This window comes from Zalophus californianus, chromosome 1 (genome assembly GCF_009762305.2).
Source record: "Zalophus californianus isolate mZalCal1 chromosome 1, mZalCal1.pri.v2, whole genome shotgun sequence".
Classification (NCBI taxonomy): Eukaryota; Metazoa; Chordata; class Mammalia; order Carnivora; family Otariidae; genus Zalophus; species Zalophus californianus.
In genome coordinates this window covers 54,024,127-54,039,805 of record NC_045595.1, presented here as the reverse complement: position 1 = coordinate 54,039,805, position 15,679 = coordinate 54,024,127, and the positions used below count along the sequence as shown (strand labels likewise).

The 15,679-nt window shown below is 45.5% G+C and overlaps 1 protein-coding gene across 2 annotated transcripts in view; it reads left to right on the top strand.

Annotated features, from left to right (window-relative positions):
- TMEM40 (transmembrane protein 40) overlaps nucleotides 1–15,406 on the top strand; it is a 32,130-nt gene extending 16,724 nt beyond the window's left edge. For both annotated transcript variants that reach the window (XM_027585666.1, XM_027585665.1), the window contains 8 exons: nucleotides 5,704–5,757; nucleotides 8,300–8,335; nucleotides 8,684–8,716; nucleotides 9,108–9,155; nucleotides 12,395–12,466; nucleotides 12,548–12,622; nucleotides 13,147–13,209; nucleotides 13,955–15,406. In XM_027585666.1, the coding sequence (XP_027441467.1) occupies nucleotides 5,704–5,757; nucleotides 8,300–8,335; nucleotides 8,684–8,716; nucleotides 9,108–9,155; nucleotides 12,395–12,466; nucleotides 12,548–12,622; nucleotides 13,147–13,209; nucleotides 13,955–13,974 (401 nt within the window). In that variant the 3' untranslated portion in view covers nucleotides 13,975–15,406. The remainder of the gene's footprint in view (nucleotides 1–5,703; nucleotides 5,758–8,299; nucleotides 8,336–8,683; nucleotides 8,717–9,107; nucleotides 9,156–12,394; nucleotides 12,467–12,547; nucleotides 12,623–13,146; nucleotides 13,210–13,954) is intronic.
- The last annotated feature ends 273 nt before the right edge of the window (nucleotides 15,407–15,679 follow it).

Sequence of the window (15,679 nt, the reverse complement as noted above, 5' to 3'; positions counted from 1 at the left end):
CCATGGTGAGCGCTGTGAATTGTGTAAGACTGATGAATCACAGATCTGTACCCCTGAAACAAATAATATATTATATGTTAATAAAAAAAAAAAGAAAAAAAGATGATCCTCCAACCTTCCACCAGTTTACCATGCTCGTAAGCAACCTTGCTCAAAGGTTTTTACTTTTTGAATTTTTGGCATAAACTGTGTCCTCGGGATCAATTCTCCACAAGTCCTTCAGTGGGTTAACAGGAAATGAATATCTCCCATTGGGCCTTGATTACAAATCGCCATATTATTCTCCAATAGAAAGCAGAATGTCCTTTCATTTTTATTCTCTTAATTCAAAATGTTAGGCTGAATGGATAGCACCAGCAGCGTCATGCCTGGCATTTATTGAGCACTTATTATGGGCTATGTACTGTTCCAAGCACTTTACATGTAATAATTAAGTTCATTCTCATAGAGACCCATTGAGGAAGGTGCTAGTATTATTCCCATTTTACAGGTGAAGAAACTGAGGCACGGGGAGGCTGACCTGCTGTCAGAGGGCTCAGTAACCAGCTTGGGATCCCTGGAGGTCTTTCCGGGACTGGGGAGCCTAAGGGGTGGGCTCTGGTCTACTCTTTCACCAGAATGCCTGCACTAAGATCTGCTTTACGGAGTGGGCTTGGGCCTGAGGTTTTATTTGGGGGAAGAATTCTCAGGCTAAATCCTAAAAAATGCTTGCAAAGCCCTGGCCTCACATCCTCACGTTGCAAATGATGAGACTGAAATTCAATACTATAAAATCTATGCTTATTTCTCCAGACAGAGGAGAGTGAGTGATTGGTGGGTCCAGTGGGTTTATTTGTAGTCCTCATGAGACTGGAGAGGAAGCCACTGCCCTTATTATTTTTTTCTTTTAAAGATTTTATTTATTTCTTTGAGAGAGAGAGGGAGAGACAGAGAGCTCAAGCAGGGGGAGGGGTAGAGGAAGAGACAGAAGCAGACCCCCCTTGCTGATCAGGGAACCTAATATGGGGCTTGATCCCAGGACTCTAGGATCATGACTCAAGCCAAAGGCAGACACTTAACCGACGGAGCCACCCGGGTACCCTGTCACTGCCCTTATTGAAAAGTACAATTGACCCTTGAACAACATGGGGTCTAGGGACCCTGACTCCCCACGCAGTTGAAAATCTGCATATAACTTTTGACCCCCCCCAACTACTAAAGCCTTCTGTTGACTGGAAGCCTTACCGAAAACATAAACAGTGATTGCTACATATTCTGTATCTTGCATGTATGATATATTGTATTCTTACAATAAAGTATGCTAGAAAATAAAAAGTTATTAAGAAAAGGAAAAGAACATACATTTATAGCACAGTGAGGTGACAAATCTGCGTGTAAGTGGACCCGTGCAGTTCAAACCCGTATTGTTCAAGAGTGGACCATATATAAACCCATCCCCTGTTAGGGTTAGCCCTGGAAGAAGAGCTTCCAGGTGCAAGGGGGCTCTTGCCTGTCCTTTTGTTTCTCCTCCCTGGGTGGGAGGTGACATTCTGTCTTCCGATTGTGGTTGACCCTCAGGGGCGCTGCTCCCCTACAAATGTTCTCCCCCAAGTGTGGCTATGAGCCCCTTCCCTCAGGTCTCCACAGCACACATAGGGACTACCTGTAGTTAGCAAAACAGAACACCAGGAAAAAACAGCAAGAAAATCAACAGAAGCACAGAGACATACTGATATCAGGATTCCAATCTCTGATCCACAATGGGTTGGCCTGCTGCTAGAACTCAGACCCTGCCCATTCTTTGGGCTTAGATGGCTCCCAAGGCCCCAAGCCTGGTTGGGTAGCTCACTGCAGCCCCAGCCCTCCTCCACACTCAGGACCCGAACTCATACTCTAGCATCCAGGACTGCTCTCCCTACATTTCTTTTTGTTTTCACTGTATCCTGTTATTTTTTAATTAAAACTTTTTATTGTGAGAGGTACCTGGGTGGCTCAGTCAGTTGGGCGGCCAACTCTTGATTTCGGCTCAGGTCATGATCTCAGGGTCGTGAGATCAAGCCCCACGTCAGGCTCTACTCTGAGCGCAGAGCCTGCTTAAGATTCTCCCTCTCCCTCTCCCTCTGTCCCTCCCCCTGCTCATGTGCACTCTCTCTCTCTCTCTCTCTCTCAGCAAAACAAAACAAAACAAAACAAACTTTTTATTGTGAAAGATTACACATAGGAACACTGTAGAAAATGTGGAGTATATAAGGAAGTTAAAAGAATAAGAAAATCATCCTTTGCTCTGTCACCCAGATATAACCACTAAACACATATTAGTGTGTTTCCTTACATTGATTCAATAAATATTTATTGAGCACCAGCTATGTGCCAGGCTCTGGGATGGATACTGGGGGCACCAACAACAAAGTGTGACTCCTTCTGCCAGGGTTAATTTTTTAAGTGACTGAATTAGAGTGTACATACAAAAGTTGTCCTCGTTTTAGACAACATATAATTCTATAATGCCTTTTATAAAAAATACTCTTGATCTCAGCTCAGGTCTTGATTTCAGGGTCGTGAGTTCAAGTCCCACATTGAACTCCATGCTGGGCATGGAGCCTACTTAAAAAAAGTTATATAAGGGGCGCCTGGGTGGCTCAGTCCTTAAGCATCTGCCTTCCGCTCGGGTCATGATTCCGGGGTCCTGGGATTGAGCCTCATGTCAGGTTCCCTGCTCAGCGGGAAGCCTGCTTCTCCCTCTCCCACTCCCCCTGCTTATGTTCCCTCTCTTGCTGTGTCTCTCTCTGTCAAAATAAATAAATAAAATCTTAAAAAAAGTTATATATTATGAATAAACCATAGAGAAAGCTAAAATATAATGTTCATTTGTATGTTGATGGAGGCAGATAGAATTTGGAGTAATTTTTGCTTTCATTTTCTGTATTGTTTGATATTTTGCAAAATGCAATGAAAAAGCCTTTTATTTGAAAGATTTTTATTTATATTTGAGTGAGCACGAGAGAGAGAGAGAGAGAGCCCACAAGCAGGGGGAGTGGCAGGCAGAGGGTGAAGCAGGCTCCCCACTGAGCAAGGATTCCTGATCTGGAACTTGATCCCAGGACTCTGGGATCATGACCTGAGCCGAAGGCAGACACTGAGCTACCAGGCACCCGAAAAAGCCTTTTTTTTTTTTAAACACTGATTAATATTTATAAAATACAGAAAAGAAGAAAATAGAAGCCAACCAAAATCCTATCTTCTGAGATAAATACTGCTGTTGTAATCTTGATGTACTTCTTGATACCTTTTTCTCTGTATCTAGCTGAGATCACGTGCACTGATTTTAAAGCAGTTAACTGGCTTCCTGGAAATTTGAAATTTATCCACGATTGAGTAGGAGTTTCCCAAGCACACTGAGGGACATTAGCCCTGGTGGGAGCCATCTTGGTCATCCTAAGGAAAAGGGAGTCCTCTGGACCTGAAACCCGGAACTTCCTGCAATGCTGACTGTCCAAGAGTGCAAATAAATCTGTCATTCTTCAAGTCTTGATCAAGCTCCTCCTTCAGGCACCTTTAGATGAGTGAGGACCCGGGCCTTGTCCTTCAGGAGCTCAAATGGTTGGAGACATGAACACCACCACCACTGGCCCTCATGCCCACCATGTCAAGTACAGACAGTTGATACTATAGTAACCCCAGACGAGGGAGGGTCAAGATGAGCGTGAGCTGGGGCAGTTGGAAAAGCCTTCTTACCCCTTAATCTTCAAGATAAAGGAGACAAATGGGAAGGGCCTTCCAGGTGGGAACAGAGTCAGCATGATATGGGGACACAGAGATGACACAGCCGTGTGCTTGTAATATGATACCTCGGATGACCTTGTCTTATCTTCATGAAAGCAGCAGTGGAAATATTAAATGATTTGTTCAAGATCACACAGAAAGTTTATGGCAGATCTCCTACCCCTCCCATCCCCCAAAGACCTCTCTTTCCTCCAGACCTTCTCATATAGGCTAAATTCTGAGAACACCAGAACCAATGTATTTCAGGCTCGTTCCAGACTGAGGTTCTCCTACAGCTTGTGTTTGTTCTCTGCAGAGAGCAGTGATGAGGACCAGCACCCAGGAGTAACTGGACAACGTCAGCAAAGCCAGGGGGCGGGACAACCCCCCGGGACAGCTCACCTGGTAGGCAGTAGGCCTTGCCCTTTCTCCTTTGCCCTCCCCCCCAGCTCACCGTTGAGTCTCAGCAGGACCGAGCGTGCCTGCGTGAGGATGTTCCTCATGGCATTGTTTATAGTAGGGTGCCGGTAGCAAGCAGCCAAATGTCCGACACCAGCAAAGTACAGCCTGTCCTGCCTACAGCTCTATTCTTCACATATCTCTGAAGTGAAAAAGAAATATGTCAAATCATACGATTTGTTTGATCTCATACATACTCTAAAAATTCACACGTATGTGGTGATGAGTACGATGGGAAGGAAAAATAGCAAAATGTTAGTAGTGGTTATCTCTGGATGGTTAAATGATGGGTGATTTTTGTTTTCACTCTTTTGACCTGGTCCTATACTATAAATATTATACAGTGAGCATGTTCTATTTTGACAACCAGGAAAAGAATTTTGGAAAAATAAAAATTTTAAATAAACTGTGGCTTAAATGGATTGTGGCAAGAAAAGAGCATGGGGGAGGGGCGCCTGGGTGGCTCAGTCGTTAAGCGTCTGCCTTTGGCTCAGGTCATGATCCCAGGGTCCTGGGATCGAGCCCCGCGTCGGTCTCCCTGCTCGGCAGGAAGCCTGCTTCTCCCTCTCCCACTCCCCCTGCTTGTGTTCCCTCTCTCGCTGTGTCTCTCTCTGTCAAATAAATAAAATATTAAAAAAAAAAAAAGAACATGGGGGAAAGAGCCTGGATTAATCCCTAGAACAGAACCTGGCACACATGAGATGCTGAATAAATGCTGCCCCTGAAGCTGGAGTTGAGTTCTGGGTTCTGTTTCTGAAGATAAAAGTGATGAGGGGGCGCCTGGGTGGTGCAGTTGGTTAAGCATCCAATTCTTGGTCTCAGCTCATGTCATGATCTCATGGGTCGTGAGATGGAGCCCCACTGCTGGCTCCACGCTCAGTGGGGAGTCTGCTTTAAGATTCTCCCCCTCTGCCCCTCCCCCCACTGTGCATGTGCTCGTGCACGTTCTCGCTCTCTCTCAAATAAATAAATCTTTTTAAAAAAGGGATTAGGATTGCAGGCTTGGGTGTCAGATCTGGGTTTGAACCCTGGAATTTCCACTTACTGGCTGTGTGACCTTCAGGGAATAATTTAACTTTGTGAACCTCAGTTTCCTTACCCATAAAATGGGGGAGGGAGAGGTACGAATACCTTCTTCATAGGATTTCTGTAAGGATCTAGTGAAATATTAAATATAAATTACTTAGTTCCATATTGATACCTAGTAAGTGCACAATAAATGGCAACTCTTATTACTGACTTTGAAGGAGGCCCAGGTCCACTTAGACCCTCAATTCTTTTTCAGGAAACTGACCACAGTCACCTCTGAGTGTGTGTGGGGAGTTAGAAAGGGTAAAGGGAAAGTACTTGTAAGGCTGCCTTGCCTCTTGAGGACTGCCTGGCTCACCCCCAGCACAAACAAGGACCATGTTACTTTTTAAGGCTTCAGATGTGCAGGAGATGGAAGCTGCCCTGGGGTGCTGTGATGGGGAGAGCTGACTAAAGGGGGTTGTCTCCACTCAGGTGCTGAGCATGAGGAGCCTGACCTTTTGAAGGATGAGCTTCAGCTCTATGGAGGTAAGTCACTGTCCAGTGGCTTTGGCGAAAATGGAATTACACAAAGGACATGAGGGCTTTGGGCTTTGTTGGACAGAAACAAGTTCATGAGGGTGTTTCATGGCGGAAAAGTGCTAGGAAAATATAGGAGATATGGCAAGAAAAATGGTCAGAACATTGGCAAATGGGGATGAAAGCAAGCATTTTCTGCTTTGGTGAGACTGTCCCGGAATCTCTTCTGAACTATAACCTTGACTTGCAGGGCGACTTAGTTCAGTCACCCGATCTTTCTGGGCCTGAGCTTCCCAGCCAGCAAAATGGAACATGATTAGCACCCACTGTCTTGGAATAGTGGGCTGTTTACAGGTGCACAGGAAAATTAAGGATCTCATCTCAAAAAAACTCATGTTATGGAATAATTATCTCCAGGCTTCGTGATTATTACAGCAAGGAGATATAAACATTATGGCACTTTGCTTGGAAGCACTTTGATGAAATGGGGACAATTTGTAAGAATGAACCAGTTAGCCAAAAAGCCTAACAAATGCATACTGCAGTTAAGAAAACCCACTTAACTTTGTTTAATACATGGGGTATCTGGCTGGCTCAGTTAGTGGAGTGTGTGACTCTTGATCTTGGGGTTGTGAGTTCAAGCCCCATGTTGGGTATAGAGATTCCTTGAAAAAAATTCTTCATTTTGTTTAATCCAACATTTCTATAATTTACGTAGTCTCCTAACACCTGATAATAACCCAAGAATCAACAAGAAACACATACACATTCTAAGAAATGTAAATGAAATATTTTAATTTCTGCATCAAGATATTACCCATGGCTGCCTCTGGGTGGTAGCATTATGAGTAATAGTTACACTGTTTTATTTGCTTAACTGAATTTTCTGATTTTCTTTCTTCCTTTTTTTTTTTACACAAAAACAAGTACTACTTGGTTTACAAAAATGTTTTTAACTACTCAAGTAGTGTAAGAATAGTTTCACTGGGTGTAAAATGAGGGAGAAACTGTTACATTTACATATATTTAAAAATGTTTTTGGGGGCACCTGGGTGGCTCAGTCGATTAAGCCGACTGAGTTAAACTCTTGATTTCGGCTCTGGTCATGATCTGAGGGTCATTAGATCGAGCCCCACGTCTGGCTCCATCCTCAGCGTGGAGTCTGCTTGGGATTCTCTCTCCCTCTCCCTCTGCTCCTCCCCCCCTTAAATAAATAAATAAATCTTTAAAAAATGTTTTTGGGGTGCTTGGCTGGCTCAGTCAGTGAAGCATGCGACTCTTGATCTCAGGGTTTTGAGTTCAAGCCCCACATTGGGTGCAGAGATTACTTAAAAATAAAATGGTTTTATTTCTCATCATAAAAGAAATTCATATTTACTCTAGAAAACATAGATACCACCACAAACTTGTGAATTACTCCCCCCCACCAAGACATTGGAGGTTCTTAGTAAATTACACTCTTGGAGTCTCATTTCATGCCATTCTAGTAGGTATATTCTCCATACCCTCAGCACTGGCCACTCTTAGGTCACCTGCAGATGATGCTTCCTATTTGCATATTAGCCTTCAAGACAGTCCAGCATGTTGATTGTTGTGTGCTGAGTGCCCCCTTCTGGTGTCTGTATCCTGGGGCTGACCCAAACGTTGGAAAGTGTACCGGCATGGTGACTACTGGTGGTGGGGGCAGGGGGCGCTACCTGGGGTCCTACCTGCCCTTGAGGGGAAGGATTTGACAGGTTAGGAGAGATGTCACCAGGAACTAGAATAGGCACCAAGAATCAGGGTGAATGGGGTGGGTAGGCCACCCTAGACCAGATTAATGAGGAGGCTGTGGCTTGGGACAAGTACATAGGGCTCACATCACCCTCAGCAGTGCAGACAAGGAGCTCAACACTCAGGGTGTGGGGCTGGGGTTCCCAGGATGCAGCCCAGCTCGGCTCCCCCGAACTCGGCCTGGTGGGGCTGGGTCCACGTAGCTGAGTGTCATCACCTGCATCTTGCATGGTCAAGAACAGGCACAGGTTGCAAACTGGTGCCCACGTGTGTGCAGATGTGTTTTATCTGGCTCATAGAGCATTATTATTATTATTATTATATTTCATCAACTCATACTTTTTCACATTTAGACATCTCTGAAATCAGGATGCATCTTAAAATCACTGGCAACTTACAATTAAAATTGGCAGTGGTTTTCCTTACATAGTAACGTATAAAATAATGTCATGCCTCACAAACGATGACATCTTTGATTCCGTGGAATCCAAGAGTTGCCAACCTCTTTTATAATCAAGAAGTTGGTGTAAAAACCTGGATTTCTGGCTTTTCGTCAGAAATTTGATGACCTATAACACTAGACAGGCATTCCTACTGTGGCTGGTGGGTGGTGGCTGCCCCTTTGGAAGGAATAGGCTTCCAGCTTGCTCCAGTCACCACTTAGCCCACTCAGATCATATGGAAAGTCTCTGAGTGAGATCCACCTTCCCCACAGTGTAACTTCTCCCCACCCAGAGGATAAGGGATATTTGTGATCACTGATTTTCCTTCCATGTAGGTGCCCCTGGAGAGGTGGTGCCCTCTGGAGAATCAGGTGAGTGTCCGCTTAGGGGGGAGAGATTGTCAGTATGGATGATGGACAGGTCTGGGCACTGTCTTTCCCCTGGAAGAACCAGCTACTGTTGGGGTTCATGGGTGTGAGATGGGGACTCCAAATCCAGTTGGGGTCCTGGGACTCTGACCTGGGCTCAGAGGGTTAGAAAAGGGTTTCAGGCAAGAGGAAAAGGGATTGCAACAAGCAACTGATAGATGGAAAGCTCCTTTGGGGACTGGAGAATTTGACGTGGCTTCTTCAGAGGTCACCTACTTCCTCTGCTAGGGTGCAGGCACCTGTTAAGGTCCCAAGCTAGCGTGGCACTAATGTTGAGTTTCTAATTTCCAGGACTCCGAAGAAGAGGCTCTGACCCAGCAAGTGGTAAGTACACAAACTCCGAGAAGAGAGGGGGAGGGGGCCTGGATTCCAGGGTTTAGGACAGGACCAGACAGCCTGAGAGGGTGGGTCAGTCACAGCAGGGATGCCATCACCAGCCAGAGTGTCTCCATGATTCTGGAAAGGGACCTCCAAGCTCAGGAGAAAGGAAACAGAATGCGGACTCAGGCCTGTGTGGAGAGGAGGGGGGGTGAGTGGGGGCCCCAAGGACAGATAGCCCCACATTCACAGCTTTGCTCTGACTGGTCCTGTGGTGAGTGCCTTCTGACCCAGGAAGAAGAACCCAGGAGAGCCAGTCTCAGTGAAGCAGGGAAGAGAAAACCCCAGCAGCCGTCCCTCATCCAAATTCAACATTTATCTCTCTCTTGTTCCTAAGGAGAAGTGGAGGCCTCTGAGTTAAGAAGACTGAATATAAAGAAAGATGGTAAGAAAGTTGGTGCCCCCAAGCTGCTTCTGCCTGTCTGGTCCAGATTTCTATGGGCAGAAATTCTGCCAGTGGCCTAGAAAAACAACGATCATAGCCCACCTCGGTTGTGTGCCCTGTTTGCAGACTCCTCAGCTTAGAATCACCTCAAGAAGGTGGTACGGACTCCCATTGTGCAGATACGGAAACTAAGGCTCAAGGATGGAGTGCGGGCTTTCAGCGAGCGAGTGGCACAACCTGGGCTTGAACCCTGGTCCTGTACTGTTTCTGCTATACATGGAGTCACAGGGATGATAAGTGCCCCCTAGCCCGCTGGCCACAATGGGGAGCTGGAAGCGGGGGTGAGGAAGCCTTGAGGTTAGATTAGCTAGACTCTAGAGAAGGAGCCGTAAGAACTGGAAGGAACTCCTTCGCTCTAAGCCAGGGGTCTGTGAGGGCTTCAGGGAGGAGGTCAAGGAAGGGACAGGAGACCAGGGTGTTTGATTAATGGCAGTTGTCCTAGAAACATCTGGGGTTGTTGCAAAGGCCCACCTTCAGGGAGTGGGAGACCTGGGTGTGAGCCCCTGACTCTGTCTCTCTCCAGCTAAATGAACCAGGGTTTTAGAGCTTTCCTGGGCTATGAAATGTGCCTCATTTGAATAAAACTGAGATTCCCAAAGTGCAGGGCATGACATTATACCCCAAAGCAAGAAGATGATTCCCCTTTCCGCTCTCCTTCCTAGCGCACGAGCTCAGTTTGGAGCCCCTGAGCCTTTAATGCCACCCTGACCCTTATTCATTGCCCTTTGGACACAGACAACAGAGCCACCTCTATTCTCAGCCCCTTGACTGAGTCGAGGGCCCTGTGTCATCTCCCCAGTGACTAGCCCAGTGCCTGGCAAAGTGCCGCAGGGCCTCGCTCACAGAGCACGCCTGAGCGCCGGCCCATGGCACAGAACCCACTCTCAGTGCCTCTCCTTGGAGAACCCTCCAAGCCTACATTTTCGCTTCTGAGCATGGGGCCCACAGAAATACGTGCGCAGGGATTCATATGTATTTGGTGCAGCATCACTAACAGCAAAAAATCAGACACTTCTAGGTTCATCAATGGGGGACCAGACAAATAAATTAGGTTAAGTTTATACCATGGAACACTATGCAGCCATCCAAAAGAACAGGGCGATCTACATATATTCTGAGATGGAAAGACAGCCCTGATCTATCTATGAGAGGAAGAAAGGAAATGATAGAGCTGTAGGTGTACAAATGGGTCCTGCTTTTTTTTTTTTAATTCAAATATAATTAACATACAGTGTTATATTAGTTTCAGGTGTACAATATAGTGATTCGATTATTCTGTACATTTCTCAGTGCTCATCATGCTAAGTGTACTCTTAATCCCCTTCACCTGTTTCACCCCTCCCCCCACCTCCCCTCTGGTGACCATCAGTGTGTTCTATTTAAGAATCTGGTTTTTTTGTTTGTCTCCCTTTTTTCTTTGTTTGTACATTTGTATGTTTGTTTCACTCACGTATGAGTGAAGTCATATGGTGTTTGTCTTTCTCTGATGGACTTGGTTCACATAGCTTTATACCCTCTAAGTCCATCCATGTTGTTGCAAATGGCAAGATCTCATTCTTTTTATGGCTGGGTAATATTCCATAATATACACATACCACATCTTTGTTATCCATTCATCCATTGATGGACACTTGGTTTGCTTCCATAATTTGGCTGTTATAAAGTTACAATAGACATAGGGGTGCATATATCTTTTCAAATTAGTGTTTTCTTTTTATTTGAGTAAACACCCAGTAGTGGAATTACTGGATTGTATGGTAATTCTATTTTTAATTTTTTGAGGAACCTCCATAATTGGCTTTCCACAGTGGCTACACCAATTTTCATTCCCAACAACAGTACATGAGGGTTCCTTTTTCTCTACATCCCTGCCAACAGTTGTTATTTCTTGTCTTTTTTATTTTAGCCATTCTGACAGGTGTGAGGTGATATCTCATTGTGGTTTTCATTTGCATTTCCCTGATGATGAGTGATGTTGAGCATCTTTTCATGTGTCTATTGGCCATCTGGATGTCTTCTTGGAAAAATGTCTGTTCATGTCTTTTGTGCATTTTTAATTGGATTATTATTATTATTGGTGTTAGGTTATATAAGTTTTTTTATATACTTTGGATATTAACCCCTTATCAGATATATCATTTGCAAAATCTCCTCCCATTCACTAGGTTGCCTTTTTGTTTTGTTGATGGTTTCCTTCACTGTGCAGAAGCTTTTCATTTTGGTGTAGTCCCATTTGTTTAATTTTGCTCTTGTTTCCCTTGCCTCAGGAGACATATCTAGAAAAAAGTTGTTACAGCTGGTGTCAAAGAAATTACTATTTATGTTTTCTTCTAGGAATTTTGTGGTTTCCTATCTCACATTTAGGTCTTTCATCCATTCTGAATTTATTTTTGCGTAGGGTGTAAGGAAGTGGTCCAGTTTCATTCTTTTGCATGTAGCTGTCCAGTTTTCCCAACACCTTTTGTTGAAGAGACTGTCTTTTTTCCATTGGATAGTCTTGCCTCCTTTGGCGACTATTAATTGACCATAAAAGCATGGCTTTATTTCTGGACTATCTATTCTGTTCTATTGATCTGTGTGTCTATTTTTGTGCCAGAACCATAACGTTGTGATTACTACAGCTTTGTAGTATATCTTTATATCTGGAATTGTGATACCTTCCTGCTTTTGGTTTTTTTAAATGTGCATATATATGCCTGGAAAGGTTTTGGCAACCACCGCTTGCTTTTAAGGAGGGGGATTAGGGAGGGAAAATGGGGCATTGTGAAACTTTTAGACTTGACACATTTGCATTTTTTACTGCATTTAATATTCATTTGACAAACAAAAATATTGGGCAGCTCTGCAAGCCTGGCAGTGCTTTAGTCTCTGAGCAAAATCCCTACCCTCCATCCTACTGAGAGGGACAGAGAATAAATCTGTTTCACATTTTTTTCTTTGTTTTTTGAGAATAAGTGTGGAAATAAAAATATAACAAGTTGAGGGGTGTCAGTGTTAGAAAAATAATAAAATGAGATAAAGCCTGGAAATGGGGTGCTTTTTTAGTTGGGCTGCTCAGGAGCACCTTCTCTGAATAAAGTTACATAGGAGCAGAGACAGGACTACTTTTAGTAACAAAAAAAAAAAGAGAGAGAGAGAGAGAAAGAAGCAAATAGTAATTCCCACCTCTGCCTTTACAGATGAGTTTTTCCATTTTGTCCTGCTCTGCTTTGCCATTGGGACCTTGCTGGTGTGTTATCACTATTATGCAGGTGAGGGCTGCGGGAACAGGTGGGGGGATAGGAGCGTCCAGACTTGCAGGCTGACCATTCTCTCCCTCGCTGCCCTCGCAGACTGGTTCATGTCCCTTGGGGTCGGCCTGCTCACCTTCGCCTCCCTGGAGACCGTTGGCATCTACTTTGGGCTGGGTAAGTTCCCCCCATACACACCCACACACACACAGACACACACACACCCAGTCTCTTTAGGGGTGGTGGCTGGACAGATGCCCACTAAGGGCCAGAAAGCCACCACCTAAACATTTTTTAAAGATTTCCTTATGCTCATGTTTTCTTCCTAACCACTTTCAAGGTCACGGTCAGGTCATTGGCAAAACCCCATGGAAAAAATGGGCAGCTCCACAAAAATGCAACAAAAACAGTTTAAAGTGGCAAACAAACAGAATTAGCCAGAGATCGAAAACAAGGCAGTTCACGGAGTGGGGTACTGAATTCACTGAATTTCCTGGCACTGTTATTGCTGTTCAAGGTCATTGTTTTTAATAATAATAACTCCAGTACTATTATCTAAGCTCAACCTGCTGCCTGAAATTCCACCACTAATCCCCGTTTGTGTGGGTTAGGCCTTTATCCGAGCGTGGGGCGGGGGGAGTGACCCTGGGTCCCTTGCTGGGGCACAAAGCTCAAGCTCCTTTCTCTCTGTTTGTGAGCAGTGTACCGGATCCACAGCATCCTGCATGGCTTCATCCCCCTCTTTCAGAAGCTTAGGCTGATGGGTAATGTTTCCATCCTTCCTATGTTCACCATCTTCCTCCCTATCAGGGTCTTTGGTTGGAAACGGGGCTTAGCCTACAGGAAACAGCACAGGGCCTGGAGTCAGGGACTCCTGCCGATTCACCAGCTTTGGGGCTCAGGATCATCTTTCAGCCTCCGTTTCCTCCACTGGACCATGGGTGTAGTAATAACCACTGCACAAGGGTGTTATGCAAAACCACATGAGGAACGGATGCGAAAGGGCTTAAGTGTGGAACACTGTAGAAAAGTGAAGGGAATCTGGGTGTTTCTCATTCTCTCATAGAACTTTACGCTTACCCGAACACCAGTTTTGCCAGGATTTTATTTGCCTATTAGGTGTGCTTCAGTTATGTTGCACATGACCGATGAAGGAATTGAGGCCCAGAGAGGTGGAGTGACTTGCCGAGGGTCACACAGCTAGTGTGGCTGGGCTGGGCTGAAGGAGATCCTCTTTCTTTCTGACCAGCAGCTCTGTGCCTCCCGTGAGGTCTCAAAACTGAGAGGCCAGGGGGCTGTGTGGCTCTGTGCTGGGGATTTCTGTCTCCTACAGCCCATTGAATTCATAAAGGGGAAATTCGTTTCAGTGGCTGTCGGTCATGGAGACCCATGGCTTCTAGGGTGACATTATCCCAGCTGTGAGGAGTATTTGGGCATCTGGGGGGATGATGGAAATGAGGCCTGGCTGCCTTCAGAATCCCATGCCATCCTGCGGGCTTTGCTTTCCAGGATTCAGGAAGACCGACTGAGGCCAGTGCTGGGCCGGCAGCTGCACTGGGCCCCAGTATGACCACCACTGCATCTCCTGAATGTGCAAGGGCAGAGCCCCATTCTGGGAGACACGCGGGCGGGCCAGTCTAGAGCAATAAAGAGAGCACTTTTCCTTCCGTGTCGTCTGAACGTTGGCACCAGCCTGGACCCAGGTATCATTTGGGCAGTATTGGCATGCAATCCAGCTGCCAGGATGGAAAGCAGAGGCAAGGTGCCAGGCCTATGCCCTTTGCGGTTCCTGGATCAACAGGAGGATTCTAGGATGTCACTGCTCTCAGGAGACAGTAGGAGACCCCTGGGCTCTGCAAGCTGTCATTCGTGTGGGCTCCTGATTCCTCTCAAATCCCCAAGCCATCCAGGTGGGGTGAGAGAGGAAAGAGAGCCCACTGCCCCGAGGCAGGGAGCCATCATGCCGGGCCCCTAGGGTGAACCTGATACAGGCGAGCTGCTGGGGACTAAAGCCACAGCATCAAGGCATCTTCTCTAGCCCTATTGCCTAGTGCCAGCCCCGCTGCCTTGGATTCCATTAAGATTCAAATAAACGTTTTCTTCCCTGGACTAAAGAGAGTCAGCTAAATGTTCCTTCAAGTTTCTTGAGCATGAGAACACATTTGGAGTCTCCTTTGACCCATCTAGTCAGGGAGGACACCTTGTCTATTGGATAAAGTATAAAAGGGAATAAATGTACAGCCCCTCACTTAAGGTCCAAGACTCAAATTGCACAAGTTCAGGAAGAGGGTTTTGCAAACTTTCCTATGAAAAGATGTGGGCCTGCTAGGTGCTCTAAGCCCAACAAATACCAAATGAGTGAAATAGAAGCACACATACACAAAAATCCCTTGCAAACTTGGGTTGCATAAATGGAGGTACAGAGTCTAGATTGAAGGAGGTGATAGTACACCCTACTTTACACAGCTATTCCACACCAACGCACATATTCAGTTCTAGATTAACATCTTAAGAGCAATAGTGACAAACCAGAAAACAAACAGAAGAGACCAGAGTGGGAACAGAAAGAATGACTGAAGAAACGAGAACTCTTCAATTTACAGAAGAGAAAAGTGGGGCCTTCTCTGAGCTCACAAACTCTTGGAGGATAGTTGCTCAAGTGCTTATGATGGTCCAAGTACAGTCACATATGTTATCTGATTTAATTCTCACAGCAGCCTTGAGATGTGTCAGTCATCCCCATTTTGCAGATGGAGAAAGAGACTCAAAGAGCTTTAGTAACTTCTCAAGTTCCCACAGTAAAGCAAGTGGCACAGCCTCCATTTGAACCCAAGCTTATGTTCTCCTTTTGCCAAGCTGCCTTACAGAGCTTAGCCAGTCTAGTCCCCCACTCCAGGCAAAGCAGCCCCGAGGCAGCGGCACTTTTTCCCAGACTTTGGGATTTCTGAGTTAGAGAGTATTTTTTTAAAAAATGAGAGGAACGGGGCACCTGGCTGGCTCAATTGGTGGAGCATGTGACTCTTGATCTTGATCTTGGGGTTGTAAGTTCAAGTCCTGTGTTAGGTGTGGAGATTACTTAAAAATAAGATATTTAAAAAATAAATAAATAAAATAGGGGCACCTGGGTGGCTCAGTCGGTTAAGTGGCCAACTCTTAATTTCGACCGCTTAGGGTCCTGAGATTGAGCCCTGAGTTCGGCTCCACGCTTGAGGGAGGAGGGCGTGGAGCCTGCTT